Here is a 21,137-nt window from a genome sequence, read left to right on the forward strand (position 1 = left end):
CGAGCATTCAAAATTTTCAAATTTCACATTTGGCGCCTTTCGATTTGGCCGATACTACGCGGTGTGGCGCTGGGAAACTCTCACTGTGATCATGATCTGAATAAGGTATCAATGAAAATGGTGTGAATTTAGGAACTGTTCAACGTTTCGCCCGTTCTTCGTCACCGCGGGGAGCTATTTTTTCGGCTCCGAATGCATCGCAGGCCCCGCTAGATCAGTTCGCCACAAGCGTGAGTAAGCGCATACGTGTAATGCAGTGTTGCATCCCGCAGGATAACCGTACTCTGCGATAAATTACATACAGTCCGGCTGGCGAGGGTTGTCCGATTACGGCACAATAGGATGGGCGGATAATCCTGCGCCAGCACGGTTTAAAGCCAACCGCTGTCCCCCAAACGCACCTCACACCCTCTCCTAGTCAGACAACGTTGTCAAATGCATAAACGAACACCGAAATAAGCCTGATCCACCAAAATAAGCCCATTCTTCGAATCACAGAACAAGTGATTATTCCTCTAGGTCCTTCACGCTCGTCGTCCCTTCCGGATCTTTTCTTCACGGAACACTTGGTAAGCGTTTCCCTTTCTTACCTGGCAGCCTTGCCCCCTCCCCGGACCTAGACCATTTTGTCTGTAATTGGACAACTCTCGGTGGCCGGACTGTAATTTTATCAACCTAGGAACAAGGTCTTGGGACGCATCGAGTTTGAATATCGGAGTTCATGTATTCGGGAAGATATCAACCCTCGATTGCGTCATGGCGCAGTATTCTGTTGAAAAACTGAAACGCATTTTCCTGTCTATATGGATTTCCGCATAATTTAATCGCGTTTATAATACACTATTCCTTTCGACAATTCCTAAAAGAAACGTTCTTACGAACTTCGTTATTACGAACCTCCGATTTTTCGGTCCCGTGAACTTCGTAATAACGAGAGTCTACTGTATTCAGAGTATTCTTAATTACCATTTATGGGGATACATTCAAGTTGGCAGTGGGATCCTATTGGTTGGCAGATGAGAGGAAAGTGAAATGTAGGCTGTGAGAGATAAGGGGTTGGTTTGGGGTGAAAATTTCTACTACCCAGTGTTTGTTGTTTCCAAAACCCTCTCCTCCCATTTGATGTGGTAACCCCACCACTTAGGCACTCCTGTTTACTTTCTTTTACTCTTAAACTCTTGCAATGCCCACCAATTTTTTCCTCCTAATTCTGTCTGCCCCTTGTATCCCAACAGATATATTTAAGTGGGTATATTCTGGATATGATAATGATGCAGTGTCCTTGAAACCTGGGTTGGAAAGAGGCATTTTTTGATTGTGGAGCATAGCAATTTTTGTTTTTACTTGGTACTTTCAATTCCGTCTCCATCAAACCTTCATCTTTTAAATGCATTCATATGTATTAAATTATCAACAGCACACTGTGAATGTGAGAAAGCTATTTCAAGACTGTTTACATTTATATTGTTTAAAAACTACTTCTAGTAATTACTAGAGCAGTATTTTCACATTACATATATTGGTCTTGTAATAGTTTATAATCTTTCATCACCCTTGAAATTAATTACTTCTACTTGCCTCTCTGGCTAACAACTCCTTCTTTGTCAGCTGTTTGTCATTCAATGCTTCAGGTGGGTTTAAGAGATGGAGGATGGAATGCTTCAAGTCTATCACTGAGGAGTGCTTTGGGTGCAATCTCACTAATGCTTTGCCCAAAACATTTTCATAAGCATCGTATTCAACCCCATCCTCTTCCTCCAATCCTTTAATCCACTCACTGGCCTGCCAAGCTGCCGTCCTTGCCCTCGCACCATCCATGCGTTCCTTGCAATTCCTACAAGACCACTTTTCAGCACCCTCGGCCTTTGCACCTTTTAGCCAGCCCTCGGAAAGAGGATTTTCGGGGAGTATACAGTCACCGCACTTCCGACATTTGAGAGCCGTGAGACAGGCACCTAACTCCTCACGATCGGAGCACCTCTTACAGCTGCACAGGAATAGTTTGGAATAGTAAAGGTGTGTCCGCCTCTCGGGTGTGCCCCACAGGGAATCTGTGTAGGTCAAAGAAATGGCACTCCCCATAGGTATGTCAATAGCTGCCCTTAGAGTCAAGGGGAAACCTTCATCCGGTGAGCCAAATACTCTGAATGCACTGGGGATACAAGCATGTTCCGCTAGACAGGCAATGGGATAGATAGCCTGAAGTGTGTGTCCTGCTGAGGATACTTCCATACCATTCACTTCTAGCGTTGCAATTATCCTCAATACGTCAGCCTTGGTGGAGCCGTAAGAGTTACCAAAGCGTGCCTCAAAGAGAGCTGCTAGTGCTTTGGATCGTCGTTGATGAGTTTGTAGGCGCTTGGTGTTTTCGTGGGATTCCATGGTTTCCATTTGAGCCCATGACGGTGGGGAAGAAATGCGGAGGGAAAGGCATCGCAGTAAAATCACACAATCGTACAAGGAGTCCCACATAGTTGGATCATCAAAGGAAACCTAAATAAATTAGAAGGGAAATTTTAGAAAGGGATGTGCACATTTTTATGTTGCCCTCAAATTAATAAAATATACAAAAGATAAGTAATATGTCAATCAATTATAACCAATATTGTGACTGCCTAGGAGTTGAAGCCTTCAGAGTGACATTATTTTCAGATATTTTAGATGCATTTCAGATATTACGGTGTGATATTAATCCCAATGCATGTTTTTGTTGTCCACACCAAAGTTTTATCATTTGTGATAATCTTTCATAAAGTAAGTAGTGAGACATAAAGTACTATTTTATGTAAATAAAATTTTAAAAATAAAAACAAAATATATTTACTGTGTCTTATCATGATAATACGCCACTGTAGTTAATGTTTTAGACTTTAATTTTTCCATTGTAGGTAATATATCTTCCATGACAATTTTTGGTTAAAAACTATTTATTTTAAAAAGTTATGCACAGTTTCTAGTGTTTTGTCTAGCTTTTCTGTATCTGTGAATTGAGTCTTTGTTAGCATTATATTGTTCGGCAAATACTGAGGCACAGTTTATAAAGGCACTAACCTTTACTCCACTGGCTACAATTGCCATGCATTCAGGAAGATGCCGTGGATGAGCGGCACACTCTTCTGAACACACTGGCCACCCACAAGTGGGACACATGTATAGATTATCTTCATCTAAAATCTCGTAGCATGTAACGCAAGGGGCTGGGCCACCACTGGAGGATAGTGGTCCTGTGGCCAAAGGTAGAGTCCGAAGAACAATATCCCCTGCAATAAGGTCTTTCGAGGCCACAAGATGTCTTCCCACTTGCTCATTACTGCTTATATGGTAGTTTTGAGAATCTTCATTGTGTAGTTCTTGTCCACTCTTACTATCCTTTGTAATTTGCTCTGTTATTGGGATGCTAGTTGTCTTCAGGGCATCCCACTTTGGGTCATCAACAAGTATGCTCATTGCTCTGCAAAATAGAAAATTAAGAAGAAAATTTTGTGTAGAATTTAATTTTAAGAACTTTATAGTGTTCTGTGTTGTGCTGTAATTGAATCACTACAACCAGTAACACCTGTCTTGTGCTACAATACAACATTTCACAGTACTCTACTATTCAGAAGGAACTTGTTGTCCATGCTATATGACAGCCCCTACTCTCTAATTACTAGAAAGTGACACCCTACTGTGACAGCATCTGTCATATGATTATAATGGCTGATTTTGTGGGGCCAAAGTTGTGTGCATATCTGAGCAATAATTTGCACCAAGACTATCCTATTGAAGTCTCCTAACCGAATTCTAGCTAGTAATCCTTGGTTCTTCTTCTATGAAATATTATTAAGCATCATTATGTAGTAGTCTATTATAGATAAATTGAGCAATTATTCAGTTGTCCTTGGTCTTGGGATTGGAACCTCCTGCAAATATTTGGAGCTTGAATCGTAAGTGTAACCCCTGCAAATGAAGCCCCCCTCATCGAGTATATCCCCTACTCAGATGAACCCTCTCAAAATATTTTTCTGGCTAAGACCTTACTCACTTTTACTCCCCATTAAACCACTACTGGCATTGAGTAGACCCCTTTTACAGCATCTTAACTTTGGGTTACCCAACTTATCATGACCCAGGCTTATAAATATAATATTCGTTCAGTCGCAGCACAGACTGCGCATCAATCGCGAAATCAATGTCATTTCATTTTAAGTATTTCATTTCGAAACATTTATCATTTCCCATAATGATACCAAAGTCAGGGTTTCAACATAAGCCACTCCTTTTAGTCATTGCTACCAGTAGTATGTTTGCCACCACTTTGAGCACTCTAGTATATATTTATATACCGTGAGGCACACGCTCTTTTCCAGAACATACGCCAAGTAAAATCAAGTCAAGTTGTTGTGAAAGAAGCTTATTCCGTCGTTGTTTTGTTCGCTGCGTGTCGGTCATGAACTCGTGTGATATTCGATTATAGGCGCTGGCTACATTCGGCTGCGTTATTATTTTTTTATTGCTGACGGTGAAGGTGTTCATTGGCCGAGCGAAATCTCTCCCCTTGCGTGTTGCAATTTGTCAAACCCGTGTGTGCTGAAGATGAGCGGAGAGTAGCATGAGGGGAATTGCCTCGTGTGAAATGAAATGGGTTTTCGCCGAGGGGCGGATTGTGGCGGGAATGGGCGATGTGATGAACTTTTTGGCAATGAGCCATTTATACTTTGGTGGAGTGAGAATTGGATTAGGAGGGGTAATGAGCGCGGGAAGGAATGCCCCTATGAAAAAATTGTATAAACCTGTTTCAAAATTTTATACAATTTATACAATTACCATGGAAATTGTATAAATTGTATAAAATTTTGAAACAGGTTTATACAATTTTTTCATAGGGGTGGCCTCGCGGGAGATTTAATGAAATATCAGTTAATATCGCGATATTTAAATACATAAGGTTATTGATTATGATGTTGAGTATATCAGGTAATGAGTTAAGACCATTGACGATATATTGTTGTCCAATTTAAATATCGCGATATATAACAACGATTGAAAATCGATCGATAAATGTGCGATATTTTATCGGGAGGCGGTTACTTATTGGGTGCTATATCACGGTATTGGGTCGGGCCCAACAATTCGATAGTTAACGTTCCGTCATTAGTTAATGTAATCGCCAATTATCGGTATTAAAATAATCGCTCTCCGATATTGAGTGTACGTTCTCGCCGCGGCCTTATACTCCTGCGTACACATCAACGTTTGTTTATCGTCTCGTTGGAGACCACGTGGCAGCGGCCGCCCACCAGCCGCGCGATACCTCTCCTCCCGCCCTCCAACATTTCATCTCTTCCCCCGCCCCTCTATCTCCATTCGTCTTCCCTCCTATTCGTCCTTCACGGCGAAGCGTTCCAATCTGCCACTACTCCCCAGAGTAGTAGCCGCTCCGGTGGAATTTATTTTTACGGAGCATCGAGAGTGCTCTTAATTTGTCTGTTTCCGATCGCGCGGTGGAAAAGATTTCACCTGTCTCGTTTAAGTGACGAATGCACCACTTTTTCATCGGGGATTTTTTTCGTTCTGTCATTAATTTTTTCCATGCTCTCTCGCAATTGATGGATTCATTAGATAAGTTTTTAATTGTTCTAATTTTAATGTGAACGAGATGTTTACTGTTTTTGACGCATGTGTGTTTGTTCTTAGATCTCATTAAAGGGGGGGGGGCTACTGTCACGCAGTGTTTCGTGAATGTTGATTGTAAAATTTGTTTACATTTTGGAAAGTGCCTGCATTTCGTAGAAAATGTTTTTCGCTGAAAGAATAGAATGTGGGAAAATCTTACTCTCAATCTCTAGAACGAATTCCTTATCAATCCATGCTTCAGTGAGAGTATAATGGGTGCTTAGTTTTTTATTGAAGTTAATGGACGCTACTAGCTATTTTTGTAAGTTAATACGCGGAAATTATAATTTGATCCGTTATCGCCTGTTTTGAAGTCCGTATAATGTCGTGATTTCCATTTTTTCATTATTTTAGTAAATAATATTTATGATTAAAGCAATTTAAAATTTTAATGTTGGATTAGCAAGTTTCATCTTTGCGTTTACATTTTATTTACGCGTGGTCTACATTAGTTTTACGGAATCATTCAGATGTTAGGCGTAGTCTCAATCCCCATTTGACGCCTTATATCATCGTCCACTTCCTCTTCATCTCGTGCTTTCCAAACAGGACATCCCAGCTTCCCTGGCTCGAGCTGCTGTCGCCAAGAAATTTGAATCGAGAAGTTTTGATGCATCGTCTCTATAATGCTCTCATTTCTCGCGACCGTGAGGATCTCTAATCAAGCTCATGTTTTGGCACGGGTGTATACTCTGCTATGCCATTAATTTTCTGCTGCTGTCTTCGTTAGGGGGCCCTAGTTGCGTAGGATGTTGTCGTCAGTGTGGCCGATACAATGGCGAGTCATGTATGTAGCATTGTTTAATGGATAATTCGTCTACCGCGAGTGATACACCTGTCAAGAATATGATAGCATAAAATTCTTACCTCGGTGGTGAAGGACACAGTGACCGTTTTCCTAATTTTTCTAGAGTGCAGAGTTAAGATTAAAAAAAAAATTAACCAGTGAATTACTAGAAGGTTAGGTAAAAATTTTAAAACATTTTTATATCATAATGTTATTTATATAGTAACCTAACGTTATAGTAATTACTTGTTAATATTTTTAAAGTCTTAAAACTGCTCTCCTGAAAAATTAGGGATACCTCCGAGGTACAGAAATAATATTCGTACAAATAAAACGTAAATCTTGCCTTTGCTCTTCTGTACATATCGTCATTCGATACACCGTTCTCGTCCAGAAAAAGTAGACTCGTTCATAATTTTTTAAGTTTTCAATTAAGATTGAGTTTTAAAAATAAATATCTCATAGTTTCTCCGTTTCTCGATCTATTGCCTACGTCTCGAGCTATTGGTCATCTGCCAGCTGAATTATGGGATCAATTAATTTTTTGTATGACATAATTATGTGCTTGCGAAAGAAAAAAACAACAAAAAATGAATTTAGCATATCTACTAAGGTTTCTGACCGATGCTTGTAATAATTCTGTCTCCATTGTGCGAATCCTACTCACTGAACAATCGAGTTACATTACGTAAAAATATCCAATTGTCTTAGGGTTTAAGTTGTCCGCTAGTGGTTTCCATAAACAGAATGAAAATGACAAACATATACATAAGTGGGCCACTCGGTTTCGTGCAAATATGTTTTCACTCTAACTTGATGACTTCCTCACCTGTTCAGTAGAGCTAATTCATGAATACAACAAGTTTTTCGTTACCAATGCTTTGGTGAAGGACGGTTTGTGGTGCCTGAACCCCTCCCTGACCACAGAACATCAATATAAATAAAGGTGGGTTGGTATTAATCCAAATTTATCGTTTTTATGCTCGTAGAGAATAGGAAGAGAAGTTAAAAATACCTCAGGGAATTTTTTTATTGGAAGAAATTATTTTTTCCTTTGTTTTATTAGCAAAATTCGTTTTTCTGCGGAGTTAAATCATTTCTTTTCTTCAGATATTAAGCATAACCTCATTTTAAGCATAATATATGGAATCAGAGTGTTGAAATATCGTATTTTATTGCGTTTTTGGTGAGAATTAAAGATAGTGTGACACTATTTTGAAAAAATAGGCTGGATTTGAAGTTAAACGCTTTGAGTAAGTTGACCTCATTCGTTTAGTTTTTATCGCCTGATGTATTAGGGGATCGTGAGCACATGAATTTGGGTCGCTGACCGACAAAAATAATAGTTCTTTTTTGTTTATAAACGAGAGAAATCGGCAGGGAACTGTAGCCGAATAAAAGCCTCTCCCCCTTTTGTCTTTTCCTCTACTGCGTTCTTAATGTTATTTATACTTCGCTTTGATGATATTGTGGTCCAGAAGAGGGCTCGCACTATTTCCAACCATTTTTTGAGCTCGCTCTCCGGCTACCTGCTTCTCGATTACTTGGAACGTGGAATCCCCGGGAAAGAACTCCCGCCCAATGGGTGTGCCGCCAAATCGCCTCGTTGGATATTATATTTCGTGCTCTATTCTTCTTTGGGGCTTCTGTGAAACACGCCACCGTCGAGATTTCATGGTTCGTCGAGGCGAAATCTCTTTGTACCCGAGCCTGATGAGGAATACACTCACTGTGACTGTAAAATACGATGAGAAATTCTTTTATCCAGCTGCTTTTCACTGTATTGAAAATCGCCAGTGTTTTTCATTTTGTTTGCGTTTCATATTTTTTTCAATTTTCGATAATGCTGGGCAAGTTATCCTCTCTGTAATTTTCCTCTTTACGTAGGTATTCTTGTTCAAACCATTCACATTTTTTACCCACCATTCCGAACTTTGCGCGACTATGGCGCAAAAAATTAAAAGTTGGGAAATAAAGATGTTTAAATATGACTAAAAGCCGCGGCGAAGGTGAAAATAAAGACATGTGACGGATTGAAGTTGGTCCTAAGTTTCTACATGTTGATGGATCACCTCCATAGAATTAAGGAGTTGTGTAAGTTGTGCGACAAAAATTTGTTTAGAGAAAATTTTCTAGTTGAATTACTCGCCCAGTTTGTTTAAAAATTGAAAATAGATGAAAATTTTAAAAAATGTGTATGAAAAAAGATAAAAATTAAGAAAACCCATCACCCTAACTGGCTGCCAATGTGTTTGCCGCCAACTTGGCTCGCTGGATAACGTGCTATGTTCTTCTTCGAGATATCTGTGGAACGCGCCACTATCGTGAGATAGTATCGCCTATCTTTGCTTCCTAGTTCTTCGAGGCGAAATGTCCTTGTACCCGTGCTTGATGAGGAATGGAATTCGTGTGGCTGTAATAAAAAAGAGAGTCAATGGAATCGTTCACCAGTTTTTTCATTGTTGATTCTGATCGAGTTTGAGAAATGAACACACCCCTATTTTTCCGTTATAGTATGCGTCGCCTACTCCTCCAGCTATTTGCGACGAAAATCCACCGTCTGCACCCTTTGGCATATAATTTGATGACGTCACGAACTCATGTCGATCGGTTCACCGCTTCTCAGCTTCTATTCGACCTTTGGTATGGACCTCGCGTGGACCGTTTTCGTTCACATTCTTGTAATGATAATAATTCGTCTTTATTGAGCGACATGGGACTACAAAGTCTCATCTTCCATCCAACCCTTAGTCGTGCATAAAATATTTTCAGAGGAATACATTTTCAAGTTACTCTTGAAACTAAATGAAGTCAAATTATAACAAAATAGGCGTAGAAGTATGCTTTAAAAATGCAAAGTGAATAAAGTTACATTTACCAAGTGTAAAAAGATTTGAACAAACGTGGGATAAACTTGAGGATACTGACTTTCGTCATCATTGGAAAAAAACCTACAGCAGGAAAACACCAACACAAGAGGGGAGGTGAAAAACCTGCGAAAACGTACTGAGAAAGAGGTAATGTAAACATGGATGTGTACGATTGTGTGCGATTCCATCCCTCAATGAAATGCTCTCCCTTTGCGAGAGAAAAATCAGGATTGCAATGGCGTCACCAACTCAGGACGAGTGGGCCGCTACTTCACGTTTATTTTTAGAATTTGAATGAATCAATTATGATAACGAGTTTGACTGAAGCACTCCATGGAAGCCGTGAATTCCACGTGGCAACTATTTGGAATGAACTGATTTCATTTGTATAATTTGGGCTGCAATGTACGTTGCTTCTGATTTTTATTCATGAATGGATATTGCATGTTGTAGCACATCTATTCATGGGGAAATTTGAAGTGATGGCTTCGGTTGCGTGGAGAAGAAGAGAAGAAGGTTTTTTGCTTTTAACTTCGGTGAATGGGCGTGTACTGTTTTAGAATTCAAGACTTCAGTAGCTGCATTGAGCAGTTTCTCAGCGCATCGAAACTTTTCAGTTTGTTTTCGTATCTTTTTTAAAATTTATATGCATTTTCAAAGAGACTTAGTTTTTTTCCTACAATTTTTCTCTTAAGTTGTCTTTATGTCCAACTGACGTAATTCCTCAAATTTTGGAGAACATACATCGCCTTTTAGAAACTTAGCTTAAAATTTCATTAAGTCGGAATGGTTTTAATGCCAAATTAGCTGCTGTTTTTTGTTATATTATAACTTAACTATAATTGTAAGTTTCCTATGATTCCTTCAATGTTTGCGTTCGATAATCGAGTGAATGTCGTTGTAGACTTTTTTTGACGATGGGGTAATGACTACCGGGAAAATTGGAAAGATTTCTTCTGATCCGCGGTATCGTTAGAATTAACATCAATAAAGTGTGTCTAAAGGGAAGCATAAGAAGCTATCTATAAATGATATATTTTGGACTTTTCAAGTTATTATGGTCACGTAACAAGATAATTCGAGATTAGATGTATTATGTGATTATGAAATGGATAATACCCGCTTAAAAGTAATGACCAATTCTATTGGCGTTTTGAAAATTCAATTTCTATTTTCATTTTTTTTTTAATTTGTTGAGGTTGAGATTTGTCCTCATTTAAATCCATCGTAGTTATAGCCCTCGATCCCAAAATTAATTATCTATTCGACTCCAAAGTAAACTATTTTCATATCGCTACTGAAAATACTGAGTATTACTATTCGATTATTTTGATGTATTAGTATTAATTTCAATTGATTTTCGGTCAACAAGGAGGTACGAAATCGGTTTCATCTGTTCAGCACACTCCACCTCAGGATTATATGGTGTAATTCCAGTTGGAACGGATAATTTAAATCGTGTGAAATGTTATATTGACTCTATTTTAGTCTAGGCACCCGTTTCGGATGATAAAATTAATACCCTCTAGTTCACTTTCTGCGGTGAACATGGAAACCTCATTTCATCGCTATTTGATCCGCGCACACAGCAACGTCTCGGTATGAATTTTTTTTTGGCACCCGTAGTCAGGATTCGACGTCGTGCAGACCATCTAAGTAGCCTATTACTCGTTTTAAGAGTATTTTTGTAGATGTAGGCTCTGAAATGGTTCTCACACGGGCCAGCATCTGGAGTAGGTAGATTTCATTTCATGCATTGCGACTTCCCGTCTACGCGCTTGCTAAGATGCCGTGAGTATTTGGAGCCTGTGCCAGATTTCGTAAGTCCATAACTGTTAACCCTTTCAGACCTGACTCAATTTTGAAAGAGGAAAACTTAGGTTTTTGATGTTAGTTACTGACAAACGCGTAATTTGAAGACGAATCTGTAATTTTCTCCAATATTCATGATATTCGATAGTTCTTATAGATATAAAGTTTTCTCATCATAGGGTCCTTGAGGTTCCCAGAAATTTTAATTGAGTTCAATAAGTTGGCTGAAAGTTCGTGTCCAATATATTGGACGCCGAGTCTGAAAGGATTGAATGATCTCTATGTTGCTGGTAGCGACGGCCTGTGCAAAGAAACTGGTGATTGTTGGAATGCAAAAATGGATTGCTCGTTCTTTTGGAATTCAAATACCGCCTATTATGATATGTTTCGATAACAATGCACAAGGAATACATTGAGATCTTGATCTGAAAGTCTACATTATTTGTTTGGGGGGTTTTCTTTTTCAACTAGGGAAATTCCGCATTATTAGGGCAATTTTCCCTGATAATGCGGAATTGAGTTCCAATATATTCGATATTTTCATTTTTTTTGTATCAACTGTTCGCCAATGATTGAAAATAAACTGTTTAATACGGGATAATAACGTAAGCTGTAAAATATATAAAAGGCCTGAAAATTAATTTCAAAATAGTAGCAATCGTTGAAAAACTTTTATGAATATAATTCTGGGATTAGTGAGGGCCTTTTCCCTCTCGATTTACATGTAAAATACTCAAGGTTCCAAAACTCTGTCGTTGAATTTGTGGAAAAAGTGAAATTTCGATCCATATTATACTGATTCCATCACATCAATTTTTTTATTTTGTCATCCACCTTATTCTTTCAACTTGATTAAAAAAAAAATTGTTTGAAACTGAATTGTATTATTGTAATTAGCTATCGCTTAGAAAATCCTGAAGCTCTATTAACTTTACCCTTCTTAAGTTGACGTAAATTCGCTTTATCCAAGCGGAGAGAATTTCTTTTTTTATTATTACCTAATATCTCTTTGTTCTCCTTTCCTTTTCTCAGCACGATGGCTATTTTTTTTCGGGCGTAGACTACAATTTTGATTCCTTATCGCTACGATACTGAAAATATGATTGCGCTTTGCAAAACCCTCCCTTAATTCCAAAAAGTTAGTTTTAATTTTGAGTTTTATGAAGTATTATAATGCGATGTAACTAATGTTAAGGTTAAAAGTATATTTTAAGTAAATCTAAAGAGAGGGATGAAATGATAGATGAAATAAAGATATATTCGTCGTATTACAGTGAGTTAGTTGAATAAAATAGTTTCTTATTTTGTGATTGCATCCGCTGTATACTAGCTACCTACTCTTAATTTGAGCATTCTCTTTTCAAGTGTAAAAAAATGTAATATCTTTCAAAGAACGAAGAAGAGACAGGTTTCTACGTTAAGAACCAGTGGTTACCTCGTTCACTCCTGAAGCCTGAGGCGAGTTTTCTTGGAGGATTTCTGGCTGTGAACGGCAGCGTTGGGTGTTGTAAACTCTGCTGCCTGGCCGGTTCCCAACTAATTTTTGAGGAGAGTGGGCATTGTTAAGACATCGAGCTGCTGTGAGGTATTTTAGGAAACACGCCTGTTGCAAACTTAAACTTGTACCACAGAATTTGGGTGCAGTGGCAGAAAAATTTATTTTGCTTCCTTAATTATGGGGGAATAATGTATATCTTTATTTATTAAGGATAAATAACGTATATCTCCGCGGATGATTTTGAAATATTTTTTGAAGAAGGAAAAGATGCATCTTTGGTGATGCCCAGGGAATGTGGTTATAGTGTGTGGCTCTTGAGAACAAAGATACCCGTTCTGTATCGACAAAGGTGCAATGGCTGTTGAATGTACGCTAATTTAGAATAACTCGAAATTTCTAGCATCTATTTCTCGCAATTTTTGCGTAATAAACTCGATTATTTTAGACATATTTCATTTCCTAAGTATGTTATAGCGTTTACCAATCTTTCTCATTAGTAAAATATACTGGCAGCTGGATTTGGAAAAAATATTCTAAGAGGTTTTTCGTGACTGAGAAAAAATTTATTGTAATGTAAGCGGTGCATGTTGATCTTATTTGCAATTTCAAGTCTTGCACAGATGCCTGTTTTGACATCCTGGTTATTCACATGTTTAACATATTTTACTAACGTATAAAAGCTATAGATAGCCAGGACCTCCAAACAGGCGTATCAGTCCATCCGAGAGTATGCTAATAATAGTTCTGGGGGTAGGAATTTTTTTAATAACTTATTTTCCTAGTTAAAGAATGTGTTTTGGGTTCTGCAAAATTAAAATTACAATGTAAATATTACAAGAGCGACTGATCGGATCACAATTTATTACCATTCAGTTGTCTTCAATAACGATTCGCGTCTTTCATGCCGCGTTTCGAAAAAAATCGTGTTCATGGAGTGGAAAAGTAGACTTTTTCAATAGTTTAATCGATGTCGTTTAAAATCTGATGATTACGGAAATTTTGGAATGATGTCATGGGCGTGATTTTATCGGTTTCAATCTGCTAAGAGGGAGATATTTTTGCAATTGCGTCCATTGTATGGAAAAACAGTAGTTTACATAGTTTGTTACTTATGTTAGTATGAATTGTGAGCCTCGGAGAAGTTGGTGACAATTAATTAAAAAGAGATCATTTGAAATTGCGTCGTCGTACTCGTAGGTCCTCCCTTCGTGGAATGGCCGGAGTCATTTTATGCAGGCACACTCGGAGGTAGGATATCCTGTTACTTGGACAGTGGCGGTTACATATGGGGGCGCCCCCCATATGTAACCGCCCTTTGCGGGGCTGCCCGCATTGCCGATCATTGCAGAACCACGATATTAAGTTTTTTATATCATAAGATAGTAATGTCTTGTATATGCGTATAATCAGTTTAAATAAAAGTATCTTAAACTTTGCATGCAACTTGATTATTTTTCATTACGATATGGAGCTCAAAATATCTTTTATGCCCCCTTTTAAGTTTTTTCTGTATCCGTTTCTGTAACCAAAATAGTATATAGCTTCTCATTCAAGATTGCCTTCGATTTATTCGCATGACAGTCAGCTTTTTTGGCGACTGGAAGTACATGTGGTATGATTGTGGCCGAAGAGTAGAACTTTAACTTCATAGCCGTTCGTTTTAATAAGTTAGATGCAAAACTCATTGCAATATTAAAAGCCCTCTGCGATATCTCTGATATTCGGAATTCCAAGATAGGTTTCTTTGGATGAATTATAAATATGAGTATTAGATTTGGTAGTGCTCGCCTCCAGTCATTTCGAATCCTCTGCTTCTCATTGTCGCGATGACTGCTCGCTGAAAAACGCATGGCGGATTGCCTGCGGGTGTGGTAAGACATACATTTCGCGTGGAGTTTTGCCCACGTGCTGGAATGCCCATTCCCGCACGAGTCGGGGTAAGTATATTCACTGCAAAGAATAATACTCCGAAACTTTCATTCTTCTTTTGTAGAATAGTGTTTTCCGAATTTAAATAAAGAAATATCAGCAATCTTGACTATGAACTAGTATTAAATTGTTGGTAATTAAAGGGCGATGGAAACGGTAGATGATCATGGGATGGATCATAGATGATCAGGTAATGAAATATGAGACGAGTTCGTGTGATCAAGTGTGATGATATAGTCTACTCCTATGGGCATTAATTACGGTATTAATATATTTTGCGTGTTTTCGTATTGAATAGATTCGAACAGCGAAATTGCTGGCGTAGTATTATACTATCGTGAGCTTTCGTTTAATTTCATATTTTTCTCCGGGAAAGAAAATTGTATGGTTAAGCCATTTAAATCTTATCGATTGGCATTCTTCAGCCAAATTATAAGGTGGCTATGATGATTAAATAATTACCATTGGATAATTGAATTTTCTTTGGTTTATTCTGAAAAAGCCTTTTTTGCCGATATTTGTTCGTTTTTTTTCTATGAATTTTTAATATTATTTTATTCATAATGCGTCATGTTTATTAATTAACTTTTCTTATGAAGGTTATTTATTCCTTATGCTATTTTAAATTTTCTCCGATATCATCCTGTCATGTCATTATATAAATTGAGTGGAGTAGCTGCGACTCCTCGGGATGATAATGTGGTGGTTTCCCCTTGCCTTCCACATCGCAGTACTACAGCCGTTAAAGTAAATGTTACCACGCCCGCAGTGAAATGTGTGTCGCTGTACCGACCAGTATGGTCTCCACCTTCGCACATGTGAAGAAGAGCTGCTGCCCTCTCCCCCGGGTGATGAGAGGCATAATTGTTGGCGGCCCCCAGTCGCCAAGTCACGGCATCTTCACAGGTTTCGGTATCATTTAAAAGATTAGCTGATAGGAGAATTGAGTGGAGAGCTGCGTCAAACCAATCCTAGAATTGTTGACCAGTGATGATGATCATCATCATCCTGTCCAATGGTACTTATTCTCGAGATCAGCTTTTTACTAAAAGACCCAGAAAAAAAGGTATTTCGTTATCTTTTCGGTCGTTGTTAAGATAGTTCCCAGTGCAAATTACGTTGGCGTTTGTTTTTCCAGGTGTCCTCGATGAATAAGAGTAATCCGTGGGCGTGAACCTAACCAGTCGACCTGAAAGAGATTTCTCCTTTCCTTTTCTTCGCAATGAACGATATCACTGTGACTTATTCGTGCTATTCGAGAGAAATTGAGGAATCGTCTGGGGTTTGTTTTGGTTTGCCGCCTGCGTGCCACCATGGTTTGTAATTCCTAAATTCATTTCTTTCCCAATTTAATGGCTTGAAATGAGAGTAAATATAAAATGAGCGCTAAAGTTGGTTGCTCAGTGTCCAGAGACAAGGGTCAACAATATAACACCCAGTGTCAATTTTACAATGGAAAATGGAAAAGGTCGTTGACTAAATTCTTATTAATATGTTTTAATGCAGCCCTGTTTCTTCTGCTTTGCGAATGTTACTAGTAGTATAAATTAAATTTTAAATTAAAATTAACTCCATGTAAAATTAATGCTGTCATAAAAACAAGCCGATTAGCAATCTTTCATATGCGTTAATGTCGGAGAGGAAGGATTGGGGATCAAGTGATCAGGAATATTTCAATGTCATTTTTTAATGTCGGTGTAGAAGCCGAAAATCGCGAGGTGAGGTTTTTGGATTAAAATCAGCTTTCTAGCTCGAGGACCGTTTATCGCAGAGAACATACGATAGCTACAAATTTTCTTTGTACAATACTTGTGATTCCTTGCTTTAAAATAAAGCAATCTTGTTATTCACAAATACAGAGTAAGTGCATAAACAATGAGAAACAAGTTTTGGGAGCAGCCAGCAAGAAAAATTTTATGAACAAGTTACCATCACCGATCATCATACATCGTGTCTTCATTTCAGCAAAAATCAGTCGCCCAAATATTTTCGCTCCGGTTTACTAGGAAAAAAAATGAGGAAAATAAAAGGAGCGACCTATGTGAAGCAAAATAAATGCAATTTTTTCGAGGAAATAACAAAATTTATAAGTTAAATGTACAGAATTCATAAATCATTTTGAACGATATGCATAAACATAATTATCAAGTTTAGAAAACGTTCTGTGGAGATGATTTGGTAGGGTTACTGAGCGCCGAATAGTGAAACCTAATGTAGTATTTATCCATGCCTGAAACAAAGATACGTCCACTAACTGTTTATAAAGATTTTAACGGGATCTCCGTCCATTTAATTTAAGGAAAGAAAGAGGCTATTTGAAAAGGAGGAGCGAAGTATGATTCAATGCTTACTGGTCAATTGTAAATTTTTAAAATAAATTTTATTAAAATTTAAAAAAATCAAAACTGGCCAGAGCCTGATGGTTAGGCAACACACACGCGTTATCTGACTAGCCAGTTGTATAACGTTCAGGAAAAAAATGGGAAAATTGTAACGAGATGGCGAAAGACAAGGCCAAATATGACAAGCCGTTGAACATACCTGGCTCTCAATGCCCTAATATACTATATAAACATACAGCTGTGCGGTACTGAACTTCGTAATTTCATTCTATTTACAAAGCCCGTGGGTAATGAGGTAGCCAGAGGGTGGAGGGTTAGTATCAACAGGCGTCGGATGCGGTTTGACTTTTCGGTTCTAGTGCGAACAAGGGATCACGCCACCTCTGGTCAACAATCCTAAGATTGGTTTTTACGCAGCTCTCCACTCAATTATCGTATCAGCTAATCTTTTCACACCTCTTTCGTCTCTTTCACATCCTTCTTTACCTGTTCCATATATTTCATTTGAAGTCTTCCTTTTCCGTTCTTGCAATCTTCTTCTCCCTCGACGATTGTCTTCATCCGGCCATCACGTCTCAAAATATGGCCTATCAGGTTGTTCTGTTCTTTCATCAAGGTTTTCATGAGGCTTTCTAGCTCGAGAACCGATTATCGCTGAGAACATAATATAGCTACAAATTTTCTTTGTGGAATACTTGTGATTCCTTGCTTTAAAATAAAGCAATCTTGTTATTGACAAATACAGAGTAAGTGCATAAACAATGAGAAACAACTTCTCTTTTCTCCAACTCATCTTATGACTTCTTCGTTTCTAACTTGATCGATCCATTGGAAACTCATCATTCTTTTGAACCAGGTATAGTATTGCAACTTTTCAATGGATTTTCTTCCCCTCTCAATGTAGATTATGAGGTAAACTATGTTTTCAGTCTATTTTCAGCTCGTTCGGTTTTGAGTGGTTCATGGGCAAGGGATTATTTTGGGTCGTCCGCGAAGGTCTGACTCACTGATGGCATTTGCTCTCTTGGGCCGCACCGTGAGCCTCTCTACTGCGTGCGGGTGCCCAGTTTCTGACAGCCGCCCGCCCACCCGCGCAAGTGTTAAAAGCGCACGCGGAACGAAAAAGGGCTGAGCGTCTGCTTTACCTCCACCCACCCTACTGTGACGTGCAGAAGTCGAACTCGACGCCAAACTGTCTTCCGAGGATCGACTTGGGTTGTAGCAGGGTTTCCTTTTACTGTTCAGAGTACGGCTACAGCCTGAGTAGATCTTAATTACTAATTCAAGTATACCTGGACTAGCCACGGTGATAACTTTTACGGAGTCACCCGCAATGCACAAATTGTGCTGTGGCGCCATGCGCACGACCTGGACTGCTAGTCGCATAATATGCTCGGCAGTCCATACCACCTTGTCCGGTATAGTCCACAAATTTCGGTAGCTTAACTGGCTAAAGCACTCGGCCGGAAATTGAGGGATCCGGGTTCGAATCCCGGCCAAGACGAATGATTTTTCCTCTGCGGTTTTTTCGCACTTAATTACTAAGTTACTTTGTACTGTCCTATGTTATTTTATATTATTTTCCTTGCTGTTTAGCATTATACTCAAGTCACTGAACCAGCCATTATTAAACTTTGTATTATCATGCGCCTTTCTCTTGGGCTACAACCGTGTTGCGGTGGAAGAGCTTGCGCGTTCCTGATCCCTAGAGATGCACTGGCGGGATTTATTAATTCTATATTACTTCCGGTAGGTCCACCCATGCCAGGTAGATCGAAGGGTGGGAGCCAGACGAAAGGTAGCCGACGTGATGGTGTCGCGTAAAAAACATTGTTGGGATGGAAGTGGGAAACCCCACCAACTATCTCTTCCCTGAAAACATGGAGTACAAAAGATACTCCATGGAAACATACCTTAACCTTTCGGTAGAATACTTAAATAATGATAACTATTATCATATGAGATTATTGTCCTACGTTATCGAGTGAACCTAGAAATATTCAATTTGGAAATATTTAGTCTCATAAGTTTAATTATAATGAGATACTTCCTAAGTATACGCTCACAAACTCAGTGATTCAATCTGAAGATTGGTTTCGATAGTTGAAGGTAGAGCTCGTCATATACTAATCCACTGGAGGAGCCTGGTCCTATCACTATGCCACTTCGCTTTTCAAGAAAGTTTTTTTAGGCTGTCCGCAGGATTTACTCGGGCCTTGAATCCAGGACCTTGACTGGTACCCGAAGATGAGTAGCCTAACCCTTTACCCTCCGGGCCTACTCTTTAGGTACAGTCACTTTATAAAGTTTTAGGACAAAGGTCGTGGCGCCACTTCTGCTCCTCGAGGAAATTTAGTTTCCCTTACTACTTTTGTAGTAAATACCGCAAATATTTCGTTTGCGCGCGAAGATATAGTCACTCAGAGGGAGGAATTACTTGCAAATGTATAATTCTGTTTCGATTTATGCTGGATTTAATGATTACTTCGTGTGTATTGTATGCGTACTTGTCCCGGTTTTCACAGTTGGTTTTTATTATATGCATTACATATAAGACTAAAATCGCAATAAGTCGCTGTGTCCTGGAGGCGTAAACGTGCTGCTGTGAAGGTAATAGTTGTTATATCGATTCTCCGTCGCGGAAAATATTTTTCTTGTATTTTTTCAGCTTGTTCACTCGTTTTGTATTTTAGGGTATTGTGTGAGGGTTGTTTCCTTTTGTTTGACGTTCCCTGTTAGGATTTCCCGCTTTTTCCTAAATGCAACGTGCAAGTTAATTTTCGTACGTGTGTTGTCGAACCACCAGGCCATGGCTTTGTTGATAATTTACGTTAGGTGTATGAAAGGCCAATGTATTTAAATCTTTGAGGAGATCGAAGAGGGAATCGAACGGAAATAAGTGGTACGCTCATGGTAATCACATAACAGTCAATTACACGTATTAATGAGTTCTTCTATCTGAACATGGTTAATTGCCCTTATTTCAAAGTTTTTGGCAAAGTCCAACTTAGCATCTCTGTCCCAACCATGTAAAACATAAAGAATAAAATCAGACGCGTGATTTTGATCACTTGAGGGCTTTGAAGACAGGCTTGTCAGTTTAGGATTTCTTATGTTCCATGATTATTATATGCAATTTCAATCTGTTTTGCAGCAAATACAATAGGTGTATTACCCTTATAAATAAATCCCCCTCTCTCATTAGCTCTATCCTTAATTTCCCTTGGCATTACACAGGGTGTCCGGTGATCGGGAAAATCGGGACTTACGCATGGATTTTTAGTTCCTGGAATTGTGCATGAATCATTCATAAATTTTACTTCAATCTGGAATTTCAACATCTTTCATTTCAAATTCATTTCACCAAAAATTTTCCCAGTTCAACACCCATTTTTATTTCTTTTTTTTATTTTATTTTTTTTATTTGAGACAGTTTTATATACATGTATGCTGTACAATGTGTAGATTACATTTTAAATTGCACTTTAGGAAATCATATATAACATATTTATAATATATCACAAAAATATCCCAGGTTAGGTACACACAGTAAAAGACTCAATAAATAAAAAAAACTCACAGGACTAAATTTTCGGTGGAACCATCCACCTTCCTCAGAGTTACGAAAATGACTAAAAAAAGTCTTTTTCATAACTCTGAGGAAGGTGGAAGGTTCCACTGAAAATTTAATCGTGTAAGTTTTTTTCTTTATTGTGTTTAACTGTGTGTACCTAACCTGGGACATTTTCATGATATACACCCCATCGAGGAACATCTTGAATATATATAATATCTATAACACTTTAAATTATGATTAATGTCTTGAGATGCCTAGTGAGATTAAGCGTAAAATTTCTATTACTAAGTGTAAGTCTTTAAATTGGGAACATAAATTAAAACATAAATATGATATTATGTAAAAGTATTAAAGTAATATTGAGTGTTTTAAAATCCTTATCTATTACAGTATTCACGAAAGATAAACCTGAAATTATGCTTGAATTTTTCTACTTTAATTGGCTTGACACCGTGTTTTTTGAAACCCATATAGGAAATTAGTTTGGCGATAAGTGATTGCACAATCAATTTCGATTTTTTTTTTCAGTACAATATTTAGGCAGTTCGACACTTGTTTCCGTCAGTTCCGTCGTTTCCTCTTTCGCCGATCCGTGGCATCAAATAAAATGAATTCCGAAGAACCTTGTTGTTTTGCTCCCAAATCATTTTGTGTCGTCCGCGAACAT

At 38.4% G+C, this 21,137-nt stretch overlaps 2 protein-coding genes across 2 annotated transcripts in view; one reads left to right on the forward strand and one right to left on the reverse strand.

The window, feature by feature from the left end:
• Nucleotides 1–21,137, forward strand: part of LOC124168356 (eIF-2-alpha kinase GCN2) — an 86,299-nt gene that overhangs the window by 46,794 nt on the left and 18,368 nt on the right. The gene's annotated exons all lie outside the window — the stretch shown is intronic.
• LOC124168358 (SET domain-containing protein SmydA-8-like) overlaps nt 1–21,137 on the reverse strand; it is a 30,805-nt gene that overhangs the window by 2,348 nt on the left and 7,320 nt on the right. Inside the window, exons 2-3 of the mRNA XM_046546555.1 lie at nt 3,052–3,451; nt 1,579–2,493 (exon numbers count right to left, since the gene is read on the reverse strand). Coding sequence (XP_046402511.1) covers nt 1,579–2,493; nt 3,052–3,447 — 1,311 coding nt within the window. The 5' untranslated portion in view covers nt 3,448–3,451. The remainder of the gene's footprint in view (nt 1–1,578; nt 2,494–3,051; nt 3,452–21,137) is intronic.

The sequence above is a fragment of the Ischnura elegans genome, chromosome 11, assembly GCF_921293095.1.
Source record: "Ischnura elegans chromosome 11, ioIscEleg1.1, whole genome shotgun sequence".
In the NCBI taxonomy this organism is placed as follows: Eukaryota; Metazoa; Arthropoda; class Insecta; order Odonata; family Coenagrionidae; genus Ischnura; species Ischnura elegans.